Source organism: Mauremys mutica, chromosome 2 (assembly GCF_020497125.1).
Source record: "Mauremys mutica isolate MM-2020 ecotype Southern chromosome 2, ASM2049712v1, whole genome shotgun sequence".
Lineage (NCBI taxonomy): Eukaryota > Metazoa > Chordata > Testudines > Geoemydidae > Mauremys > Mauremys mutica.
In genome coordinates this window covers 26,938,194-26,951,219 of record NC_059073.1, presented here as the reverse complement: position 1 = coordinate 26,951,219, position 13,026 = coordinate 26,938,194, and the positions used below count along the sequence as shown (strand labels likewise).

At 41.2% G+C, this 13,026-nt stretch overlaps 1 protein-coding gene across 2 annotated transcripts in view; it reads left to right on the top strand.

Annotated features, from left to right (window-relative positions):
• Positions 1 to 13,026, top strand: part of COL14A1 (collagen type XIV alpha 1 chain) — a 198,939-nt gene that overhangs the window by 119,062 nt on the left and 66,851 nt on the right. For both annotated transcript variants that reach the window (XM_045005058.1, XM_045005059.1), the window contains 5 exons: positions 702 to 845; positions 4,468 to 4,632; positions 7,015 to 7,053; positions 7,239 to 7,377; positions 9,497 to 9,639. In XM_045005058.1, coding sequence (XP_044860993.1) covers positions 702 to 845; positions 4,468 to 4,632; positions 7,015 to 7,053; positions 7,239 to 7,377; positions 9,497 to 9,639 — 630 coding nt within the window. The remainder of the gene's footprint in view (positions 1 to 701; positions 846 to 4,467; positions 4,633 to 7,014; positions 7,054 to 7,238; positions 7,378 to 9,496; positions 9,640 to 13,026) is intronic.

The following is a 13,026-nucleotide window of genomic DNA, read 5'->3' as shown; positions in this document are numbered from 1 at the left end:
TGGTGAGAGAAGGTGGACTGATAACTAATACTAGCTAGAATTGTGTTTAGCCCCTGAGGATAGCTTTCTGAGAAGGAGGAAATTCAGCTTGAATATTGGCAGGGTTATTTGGGTCATAGGGTTTATCTTCTCAGACTTCACAGAAATTTCATGCAACTACTTGCTTTGCATTGACCTTCTGCTGTGACCAGAATTACACATTTCCATTTTCCCCAGAAAATTCTGCACTGGCATTTTTTAACTACTTCCATCCTTGGAGGGGAGGACTTTGTGTGCACTGACTACCATAGGACCAACTGCATCCCAACCAAATCCATTTAGGATAGAGGATTTGGCCATATCTTTTTAAACCTAAGAAGCCAAAGGTCAAGAGCTGAGACTTTCAAAATCCAGGGTCAAAATTAGGTTCCTAAATCCATATTTATGCTTCTGTATAAGTGGCCTGATTTTCAAAAGTGCCAAGCACACACCAACTCTCACTGAAGTCAGAGTTTGCTGCTGGGTGTTCAGCACTTTTCAGTATCAGGCTATCTATTTAGGTGTCTTAACATGGCTTTAGAAGCTTGGCTTTAGGTAAATGCTTTTGAAAAACTTGACCTAATAATTTGTATGGGACTATGTTCTTTCATCAGTATATAAAGCATTAACAGAAAATCTAGTATGAAACAGATTCCTTTCATAGTGAATTTCTTCTGTTTTAGGCAAAGCAATTAAGCATGCACAGGAGGCCTTGTTTACCACTGACTCGGGCATAAGGAGGGGTATCCCTAAGGTTTTGGTGGTCATTACTGATGGGCGATCACAGGATGATGTGAACAAAGTCTCCAGAGAGATGCAACTAGATGGTAACACGTATATTAAGAAATGTTTGCATTTTCAGTTTTTCCTGCTCCTTCACCTTCATAATCGCTGTTTCAGCCCAGACACAAGGTATGGATAATTCCTGCCAGAGAAGGGTTTACAAATCTAATCCAAGTCAGACGTAAAGCAGACAGCACACACTGGGAAACTCTGAATTCCACTAGGGAATGACTAGCATTTTATATAATTTATTTGTAGCTATTAGCATTATTGGCTCAGTTTTTGTGCATGTTTTTAAAATCATGCAGACTACTCACACGCTTCAGTATTTTCCGGAGAGGGGCCTACAAATCCATATTGTCATCCACGATTGATAAATTCACTTTTAGAAGCAGTCCAAACTATTTTGTCCTTCCAGACGAGCTCTTATGAAGCACCTTTGATAGACTCTTGTACTGCTTCTAAACTGCTGCTCATCTTCCAATACTATCTTAAAGCTTTTATACTACCTATTTCAGGATTTTATACTGGTGCCCATCACCATGGTTTCTGAGCACGATAATTAGATTACGAACATTATAACTATTGTTGTTTAGTATTTGTACCAAGCCCCAGAGTGTGCTTGGGACAGCATAGAGCATTTACACATGGTCCCTGCCCCAAAGAGTGTGGTAGTGCATAAATGAGGAAAAGAACAAAGAGGAGGCTTGGGTTCTGGATGGGCTGGATAGCAGAAATAGGTGTCTATGCTGGCTGTTGGTTCAATAAGTAGTATGCACACACTTAAAAAAAAATAAGTTTGGTTTTTACAGGGCTCTGACTAGTCCCTGGCTCCTGTAGCCCAATACAATATGGTCTCTCCATTGAGTTGTCCACTTGCATCATTTGAATGTCAAATGTTGACTCATAAGAAATGAATCATGCTATATTTATTTTTCATGCATTTACACTGAAACCACGGCTGAGCACAGCACCTCACTAATAAAAAAAGAATGACAAAATAACAGAACACTAGTTTTTAAATTTAGAAGGGCTGCAGCAAAAATCCCCAATCTCTAACAAATAAATAAGGATCTCCAGTTAAACTGTACCAAACTATTTTGAAGAATTGATCAACTAGATACATCTTGTATTGTGTGCTGGAGCTCACTAGAGCTGTGGTTCTGAACCAAGGGTATGTGTACTCCTCGGGGGGTGAACAGAGGTGTTCCGGGGGGTGGCGTTACATCAACTCATCTAGATATTTGCCTACTTTTACAACAGGCTACGTAAAAAGCACTAGTGAAGTCAGTACAAACTAAAATTTCATACAGACAATGACTTGTTCATACTGCTCTATATACTATGCACTGAAATGTAAGTACAATATTTATATTCCAATTGATTTATTTTATAATTATATGGTAAAAATGAGAAAGTAATTTGTCAGTAATAGTGTGCTGTGACATTTTTGTATTTTGATGTCTGATTTTGTAAGCAAGTTATTTAAGTGAGGTGACACTTGGTGTACGCAAGATAAATCAGACTCCTGAAAGGGGTCCAGTAGTCTGGAAACCTTGAGAGCCGCTGCTCTAGAGACACAGTGTGGCCTGTTGGATAGGACACTGGAATGGGAGTCAGGAGACCCGAGCTCTGTTACTAGCTCGGCTGTGTCATCTTGGGCAAATCACTTAATCTCTCTGTGCCTTTGTTCCCCCTTGTCTGTGTTGTCTGTTTAGATTGTAAACTGGTTGGAGCACGAACTGTCTCTAACTATGTGTATGGACTATGTCTGGCACAAAGGAGCCCTGATATTGGTTTGGGCCTGTAGGTGCTATTGTAATAAAAATAACAAGAATTTTTACAGTGAAAGTCTGGTGTACCTGTGAAAGGAACGAGTTTCAGAGGTTGGAATTCTCTACTAGGAAAATCCTTCTACTGGCCTGGGAAAACTATAGGCAACTCTGTGCCTCATCCAATGCCTATTGAAATCAGTGGAAAGACTCCCATTAACTAGAGTAGGCTTTGGGTCAGGCCGTCTAAGAACTGTATATCGATTGCCAGTATTCAGAACAATACAGGCAGGTTGTTTTCATTGTCATAATGTGGAAAGGAAAGTGTCAAGAAATAATTTTGGTGCATAATTACAGCTTGCTCCTCCTCAAACTTACAAAACCAGATTCCCCTCCCATTTACATCATCAGGATCAGGAAAATCTGTCCCATGAGCAGAAACTGTGAGAAGGCTCAGCCTGTGGGGTTTAATTGCTAATTAATCTGAAATGAAAATAAACCAGTATATTCACTCTTAAAAGAGTGAGACCTCTGTAGTAGGGCTGTCAAGTGATTAAAAAAATTAATTGCGATTAATCATGCTGTTAAACAATAATAGAATACCATTTATTTAAATATTTTTGGATGTTTTCTACATGTTCAAATATATTGATTTCAATTACAACACAAAATACAAAGTGTACAGTGCTCACTTTATATTTTTTTGTTACAAATATTTGCACTTAAAAAACAAAAGAAATAATATTTTTCAGTTCACCTAATATAAGTATTGTAGTGCAATCTCTTTATCATGAAAGTTGAACTTACAGATGTAGAATTATGTACAAAAAAACCCTGCATTCAAAAATAAAACAATGTAAAATTGTAGAGCCTGCAAGTCCACTCAGTCCTCCTACTTCTTGTTTGTTTGAGTGATTGGCAGAACAAGTTTGTTTACATTTGCAGAAGATAATGCTGCCTTCTTCCTGTTTACAATGGCACTTGAAAATGAGAACAGGTACTGTTGTAGCCGGCATTGCAAGATATTTACATGCCAGATGAGCTAAAGATTCATATGTCCCTTGATACTTCAACCACCATTCCAGAGGACATGTGTCCATGCTGATGATGGGTTCTGCTAGATAACGATCCAAAGCAGTGCAGATCGACACATGTTCATTTTCATTATCTCAGTCAGATGCCACCAGCAGAAGGGTGATTTTCTTTTTTGGTGGTTCAGGTTGTATAGTTTCCACATCTGAGTGTTGCTCTTTTCAGACTTGTGAAAGCATGCGCCACACCTTGTCTCTCAGATTTTGGAAGGCACTTCAGATTTTTAAACCTTGAGTTGAGTACTGTAGCTATCTTTAGAAATTTCATATTGTATCTTCTTTGCATTTTGTCAAATTTGCAGTGAAAGGGTTCTTAAAACATGTGCTGGGTCATCATCCGAGACTGCTATAACATGAAATATATGGCAGGATGTGTGTAAAACAGAGCAGGAGACATACTATTCTCCCCTAAGGAGTTCAGTCGCAAATTTAATTAACGCATTATTTTTTTAATGAGCGTCATCAGCATGGAAGCATGTCCTCTGGAACGATGGCTGAAGCATGAAGAGGCATATGAATGTTTAGAGCATCTGGCATGTAAATATGCGATGCTGGCTACAACAGTGCCATGCAAACATCTGTTCTCACTTCAGGTGACATTGTAATTGAGAAGTGGTCAGCATTATCTCCCGTAAATGCAAACAAACTGGTTTCGCTTGGCTTGTGGCTGAACAAGAAGTAGGACTGATTTTTTTCTACTTTTACATTTAGTCAGGAAAGGAGCCAAAGGAAATGGTATGTTTGTATTTGATTTCTGCTGTTCGAATGAACAAATGACAAGAATATTTCCTTTTCTTTTATAGGTTTCAGCATTTTTGCTATTGGTGTGGCGGATGCAGATTATTCAGAATTAGTTAACATTGGCAGCAAGCCCAGTGAAAGACATGTCTTCTTTGTGGATGATTTTGATGCCTTTAAGAAGATTGAAGATGAGCTGATCACTTTTGTCTGTGAAACTGCATCAGCAAGTTAGCTATTTTGATTTGTATTTGTGCCTATGTAACATTCAATACCTGCTAAATAAGGAGTTTATTTTATATAATTAACTTTTCTATTCCAAAAATTCTATTTCTATTCTATTGAAAAATACAGTGAGTTTTCCTATATCTCTACAGATATCTTTGCTACAATATTATTGTCGTACAAGACTAATGGGGTTCTGGTTGCAGTTATTTAGGGACCTCTGTTATACTGGTGTAAACCCAGAGTAATTCCATTGACCACAAAGAAGTTGCTCTGAATTTACAGCAGGGTAAATGAGAGCAGAATTTTGGTCTATAATTTTTAACTAACTTTTTATTTTCTATAGACCCTTAACCTATTCTGTGATTAGTGTTGAATAAACATTCCTTATTTAAACAACATCTGTAAAATGCATTCCCCAGGGCCAGATTCTAGTATGTATATAGCACACAAACTGGAAAAGTTATAGCCCAAAGGGGAAGGGTGGAGCAGGACTTTCCGGCTATAATTCTGGCACCCCTCCAAAGACATGGAGATGTCATTCTTCTAGACCCTCTACGACTAGAGGAAAGGAGGGACTTTCTGGGCCAGGGCCTAGTGGTCAGAGGGCATGATCCACGTTTCATACTTACACACCCTCATTATGTTCCATTATATACATGCCTGGAAAATGGCCTGTATGTAGTTGACATGAATACAGAGCTGCAATCTGCCAGAACTGAATACACAAGAATGTTGCTTTCTTTGTATTCCTATGCACCCTTTTTTAACCCTTACAATCTACTTCTTGATGGTTGCAGTTTCAACATTATGCATCATTAGTAGGGCCCTACCAATTTCATGGCCATGAAAAATGCATCATGGACCTTGAAATAAGCCCTTCCCTGTGAAATCCAATTTCCCCTTGTTCCTAGGAGCACCCCAGCAAAGGAGGTCCTAGCTCAGGCTGGGCTGGGAGGGACAGGAGTTATTCATCCCCTGCACCGCTGCTCTGGGGGGTATGTGGAGACCAGATCCACCTCCGGAGGCCTTCCCCTGCTGCAGGATGCTCTGGGACTCGGCAGCAACCCCAGAGGTTCCTGCAGCTGAAGGAGACTTGTGGGTTTGATCTTCCCTGTGCTGCTGGAAGTGCCCCAGCAATGGGGGCTCCTAGCTCTGGCTGGAGAGGGACAGGATTTGTCCATTCCCTGCACAGCTGCTCTGGTTGGAGGAGGGGATCAGACCCACCTCCACCTCTGGGAACCTCCTGCGGCTGCAGGAAGCTCTGTGGTTGCTGCCTTCAGAGTCCAGGTCTGAAGGCAGCACAGAAGTGAGGGTGGCAATCCCATAACCTCCCAACAGGTTTGTTACCCCACCCCGCCACCAATCTCCTTTGGGTCAGGACCCCCACAACTACAACCATGAAATTTCAGATATAAACATCTGAAAATGTGAAATTTACCAATTTTCAAATCCTATGGCCGTGAAGTTGACCATAGTAGACCATGAATTTGGTAGGGACCAAATCATTAGACCAGGACTTTGCAAGCTCTGCAATATTCTTTATTGGTCATTCAGGCCTACATTTTCAATGTGCCCTTTAATTTGGGGTGCTAGCCTGGAACACCTAGTGTTGGAACACACAGGCTCTGGGCTCTAGGCTGTCATGCCTGGTGGTTGGAGCAGTGGTTGACTCCAAACATAGAGTCAGGACCAGAAAGAGGGCAACGCTGAAATCAGGGTCTGGGGACAGGCTATGGGTCAGAGTTGGGGAAAGAGTCCATAGACAAGCCAAATCAGGATTGTAATCTGAGTCTGGACGCAGGACAAAGGTCGAAGCTGAGTTGGAGTCAGTCCAAAGGTCTGGGGTTAAGAGGCAGGTGCAGGGCTGGAGCAGGTCAGAAGCAGGGCTGGAGCACATTCAAATTAGGGCACAGATGAGGCTGGAACAAGGCTTGGACAAGGAACAGGGCCAGGACTGAGGGCAGTCTGGAAGCCTAGAGAGTCAGTAACACCATGAGACAGCAGGAGGGTTCCTAGCCAAGTGGTGCTCTTGCACAAACTTACTTGTGGTTCTGACAGTAAAGGTGAAACATCTGTGCCCTGGGGTCATCTGGCTTGGGCCCTGCCCAGGGATATGCTGCTGCAGCATGCCTGAGAGTTGAGTCACTGCAGGCTCTGCCGGAGGGGGGTGAGTCCTAGCTGAGTCAGCAGCCCTGGTCTAGCTGTGGGTTTGCCTCACAGATGCCCAGAACTAGATACATAGACCTCACTGTTTACTGATTCCCCAGCAGACCTTCTCTGGGAGAAATTAGTTTAATTTTCTCTTTATAGGAAGAAATAAAACAGATATATTTTGAAGTATGTACTGCTCTTCTGAGTTTAAATATATTTTTAATTTTTTCCAGCCTGCCCATTGGTTTATAAGGATGGCAACAGTTTAGCAGGTACAGTATTGTGATCATAGATTCTGCATTTATCAAATCATTTTCATTTACTGAGATGCTCACCTGTAGGCAATAAATTACTTACTTTCCTGTATAATAACAGCTGTTAACCACATGGTGATATGAAGCTCCTTTATGTAGCTCAGTTTGTCCCTTAACATAATACTTTTTTTTTTGCTTTCCAGGATTTAAAATGATGGAAACGTTTGGTTTGGTTGAAAAGGAGTTTTCAACAGTGGAAGGAGTATCTATGGAGCCTGGTACTTTTAATGCTTATCCATGTTACAGACTGCATAAAGATGCCTTGGTTTCCCAGCCTACCAAGTAAGTATTGATATATAAATGGAGCTAATGCCCAGTGTAAGACACCACTCGTTTTAGACTTAGCATTTCCATGGCAGAAGAACATGGAGACCACCATGCTCTTCCCTTACCTCTCTGGCTACCTCAGCAGCACAGCCTTCCTGACTCTTCACTGTGTTTTCAGCCCTTTGCACGGTACTGAGATTGTCTTTCTCTGTGTTGTTAAGGATTCCTTATAGGTATGGCTCAGAGATATCTTCCCCCCGCATTTCCTCTGATCTCACTGTGACATTGAATATTACGGATCTCTCTCCCTTCTCTGAGCACTGCATGCAAAAACCTGATATCTCCACTGCATTCCCTCTTGGTTTCAGTTCTACCTCTCCTTGTCCAATTTTGAATGCTGTAAGATTCTGTTTTTGACCCTATCCAGTTCTCCATATATTTTTCTCTCTGGGGTACCATATTGTTAACTTCATTCTAGATCATCACTTTTATTCTGTCCTTCCACTGAGTGTCTGAACATTGTATTTCTCATTTACCACCCTGTCTTGACTCTATCATCTTCCACAAATGCTGTAACTTCTTACGCTGAATACTTTGAAGACCAAAGATGTCCTCCTGACAAAATGGTCCTTTGTATCTTATCTCTGACTTTACCATCATTCTCCTGAACTCAGATTTAAATTTGCTTTCCAAGCCAGAAATCTTTGAGAGAATCTTGGCCCCCAATGTTTTATATTCTTTATCTCCCATATATGCAAATCTGCCTTCAGCACCTCTGGCATATTGCCAGAATTCATCCTTACCTTGTCCTGGTCTCTCATGAAATCTGTATTCATGTCAATCTTCATCACTTCCCACTTCGGCTGGGGTTTGAGTGCTGAATACACAATAGAAAACATATTGCTGGTAAGGGCTTCAGAGAGTGGATCTAAGAGCAGGACTTTGCCTAAGAATTGTGCACACACATACGCAGAGAGAATGTACTAATGCATCCCATATGTGAGTTTTATAGATTATAATGTTTATTGAATGCAATTTTTATGCTGTTTTCTTCCAAAAATAAGCACAATATCCAAAATCACACAATTTCCAAAGCAGCACTGGGACCAGAGGGAAGTTAGACTTATCAGTAACCTTTCCCCCCCACACACACACATAATGTAGTTTAATGCATCTATACATGTTTTACAAATCAGACTAATAATGCATATTTCCAATTTAGAGCCAGTTAGTGCATTAATCTTGGACCTCTCATTTTTTGTTTTGTCCCTGCTCAAGATTTGTCAGAGCTTAAATAAAAGCTTAGAGTGTAGAATAACAAACCCAAACTTTAGGAAATGAAATAAAATAACAAACATCTCTTCTATTAGGAACGTCCCTGCTCTTCTGAAAAAATTCGGAGAGGCTTTCAAAAGAGCTGAGTGAATAATTGAATTTTTTGGTTTGATGGCCAAACAGAAAAAGCCAAAAGAAAATTCATTGTGGGTTAACCAAAACTGATTTTGGGTTTTTTTTTTACAATTAAACTAAACACAAAGAATAAATATTTTGCATTAAACCTCAAATGATTTTTTTTTTTTACATTTTTGGACGAGGCTTACCCTTTTTAGTTTTTTTTTTAATTTAGCTACATTTAGAAATTAAATGTCATTTCAAAATAAGACATCAAAACATTTCCTTTCAAAAATGCCCATTATAATGGGTCTTCCAATTCATTTATGTTTTCATCACATACTCTTAAATTTAGTATCACAAATGGATGCATTTTAAAAATGTAGCATTTAATATAATTCATGGCTTGATCATAAACCTCTTCAATTCCCACTGAGCTCAGGATTAGGCCCTCAGTTTCTAAAATGAAACTCTTTTTTAGTTGCAGTTTTTAATTAAAATAACACAGTAGAACAGAGATTTTCACTTCAAAAATGTAAAGCACCATCAAGTTTATAATTAAAATATTTGGAAAAATCCCAAGGTTAGCATTGTTCTAACTTATATCATGGTTGAGATTCTACTAAGTGAAATGATGCCTGTCTCATATGGCTGCATGTTGTTGATTTCAAAAGACAAGTTCAAAGTAATAAAGAATGCTTTTAAATTAGCTTCAATTCACAGAATATTCTTTTTGTTTCAGATACTTGCACCCTGAGGGGCTGCCTTCAGACTACACCATTACTTTTCTCTTCCGTATACTCCCTGACACACCCCAGGAGCCATTTGCTCTGTGGGAGATTTTAAATGAAAAATATGAGCCACTTGTTGGAGTTATTTTGGACAGTAGGTATTTTATCTTATGGCATGCTTTTTTGTCCCCTTGGCATGTGTGATTAAAAATGCTGAAACTAGGCATTGATGATGGTTTAAGTAATGAATGTATTAATAAAAAATAATTATCAACATATTGAAGCTGTGGGCCTCCAATGGATTTTCTATAGATAGAATCCTATACTAATCTCAGCTGGAGTCAGTTGGTCAGCTTTGGATCTTAGTTACTGGTGAAAACCTGGAGTAACTGTGGATTTACACGGGTGAAACTGAAATGTGAATCCTCCCCATTTACTTTGAAAACTCACATTGATTTCAGTTGGCATTGGATCAGGGATGTACATAATAGAATTACTTTTTGATTTAGACCAATGAGATCAGAATATTTCTCAAGGCAATGTTCCCTAGTATGGAGCACTGGACTGGGACTCAGAAAACCATCATTGTGTTCTGGCTCTGCCACTGGCCTTCTGGGTGACCTTGGGAAAGACACTTCACTTGTCTGTGTCTCAGGTTCCCCATCTGTAAAACTGGGATAATGATGGAAAGTGCTTAGAGATCTACTGATGGGAAGAGCTAGGCATTGCTATTATTTATATGTCTCCCATCACCAGCGTATAGGCACACATTCCAAATATTTGAAAATGGAAATATCAGTAACATTCTTTCTTAGAAAAAATAATGCCCACGTTTTTAAAGCTATTTAGACAGTGCTGGGCTCAGCATTGCAATGCTTAGCTGATTTAGGAGCCTGTCTGATTTTCAAAGGGTTTTACGCACTTAAGCTCAAAATGACTTTTGAGACTCAGATTTAGGCTCCTAAATCAGTTAGGCATTGCAACACCAAGCATTGCAGTGCCTAAACACCTTTAAAAATCTGGGCTCAGATGACTTTGCCAAGATTACATAGGAAATCTGTGGTGGAACAGGGAATTGAAGCCAGGTCTCTTAGGGCAGTGGTTTTCAAACTGCGGGTCATGACCCAGGTCACGGAATGTAAGGCACTGGGTCATGGCGGCTCTGGTCAGAGCCACTGACTGGGCTGTTAAAAGTCCCGTGGGCGGTGCTGCCTGGCTATGGCAAGCTAGTCCGTACCTGTTCTGACACCATGCTGTGCCCCGGAAGCGGCCAGCAGCAGGTCCGGCTCCTAGGCGGGGGGCCCATAGGGCTCTGCGTGCTGCCCCTGCCCTGAGCACTGGCTCCACACTCTCATTGGCTGGTTCCCGGCCAATGGGAGTGGGGGGCGGTGCCTGCTGGTGGGAGCTGCACAGAGCCACTTGCACGCCTCTGCCTAGGAGCTGGACCTGCTGCTGGCTGCTTCTGGGGGGTAGCATGGTCCGCGGTGCCATGACAGGCAGGAAACCCCAGAGCCTGCACCCCCAGCCCAGAGCCCTGAGCCTCTCCTGCACCCAACCCCCTGCCCCAGCCCTGAGTCCCCCCAAACCCAGAGCCCGCTCCTGCACCCCAAACCTGTCATCCCCAGCCCCACCCAAGAGCCTGCACACCCAGCCCAGAGCCCCTCCCACATCCTGAACCCCTCATTCCTGGCCCCATCCTGCAGCCCTCACCCCAACCCTCTGCCCCAGCCTTGATCCCCTCCCACACCCCAAACCTCTCATCCCCAGCTCCGTTGGGTCACAGGCATCAACAATTTTCTTCAACTGGGTCACCAGAAAAAAACAGTTTGAAAACCACCGTCTTAGGGTACGTCTGTACTGCAGTTAGACACCCATGGCTGCCCTGTGCCAGCTGACTCGAGCTCACGGGGCTCAGGCTAAGGGCTGTTTAATTACAGTGTAGATGTTTGGGCTTGGGCTGCAGCCTGAGCCCTGGGACCCTCCCACCTCTCAGGGTCCTACACCCCAGGCTCCAGCCTGAGCCTGAATGTCTACACCTCAGTTAAACAGCCCCTTAGCCCTAGCCCCACAAGCCCAAGTCACATGGCACAGGCCAGCCGTGGGTGTCTAATTGCAGTGCCGACATACCTTAAGGGTCTAACCAATATGTTGGCGAGTGCCACAATTGACAGTCAGATACAGCATGAAAGTATGAAAGTTAGAAACCATGTATGATGATCATGAAAGACACTGTAGCTTTCCTTGTTGTGTGCGCTAATCTCATATCCGTGATTAAGATTGTAGTCAAGAAGTAACTCAACCCTTGCTATAAACTCTATAAACTAAGGTAAGGTAATAACTGGAGATATACCAATCTCCTAGAACTGGAAGGGACCTTGAAAGGTCATCGAGTCCAGCCCCCTGCCTTCACTGGCAGGACCAATTTTTTTTTTTTTTTTTTGCCCCAGATCCCTAAGTGGCCTCCTCAAGGATTGAACTCACAACCCTGGGTTTAGCAGGCCAATGCTCAAACCACTGAGCTATCCCTCCCCCTCTATAAACCCCACTCTAGCTATAAACACAAAACAAGAAAGCTTTTATGACTTCATAGAAACGCCTGGTGCCTTGAAGTAGTGGCTAGCAGAATGTGGTAAGCTTTTAGTGCTTTTTGAAAATCAGTTCAAAACATCTTCTATAATAGACTAGGTTGAAATCAGTGAGGCTATTGAATATCATCTGGTCACAGAGCTCTGCTTGCACCTTTCATCTGGGTTACATCTATGGGACAGTTGGAATGGGGTTTTCAAAGGACCCTAACAGAATTTCAGTGGGTGTTGACTGGAGAAATTTTGACTGAAGTCTATTTCATCATAATATGCAATTCTATCAAAATCAAAACTCTAGGTCAGTTTTACCTGAATTTTGTTTTGGAAGAAAAGCAAGAAGAAAAGTTCTAACAATGTCAAAACATACTGTTTTGACATTTTCAGAATGAAACATTTTGATTTTTCATTTTGAAACAATATTTCTATTTTTTTGCATTATGTTATATTATACTATGATTTTTTAAATTTTGTATTATATTAAAGTTGAACCAAAATATTTTGATCAACCTGAGACAATTTTTTTTTTACATTTCTTTTATGGGGAATTTCAAAATTTTCAGTTTATGTTGCAATTTGGAACAAAGACATATTTCAAAACAAAATTCTCATCCTCTGCACAGCTCTACACCTAAGTCTTTTTTATGTTCTTTTGAAAACCCAAGTCTTGGAGAAGACTTATCCCAGGGGTATAATTCTGTAGCTGCTTCCAATGAAGGATTCCAACTGACTACAGTGGCTACATTATCAGTGTAGCTGCAAATATGCTGTATCAGAGGTACTCTACACTGCAGTGATAAAGCATTGATTTAGAAAGTACTAATACACAGCTTTTCCTTCCCTTAAACAGAATAAATAGCTGCATGATTTTCAGTTTGGGGAACATAAAATACAAATGATAACTCTGTAGACTGTAAGTTCTTTAGGGCAGGGACTGTCTTGAAAGTTTTGTCACCTGT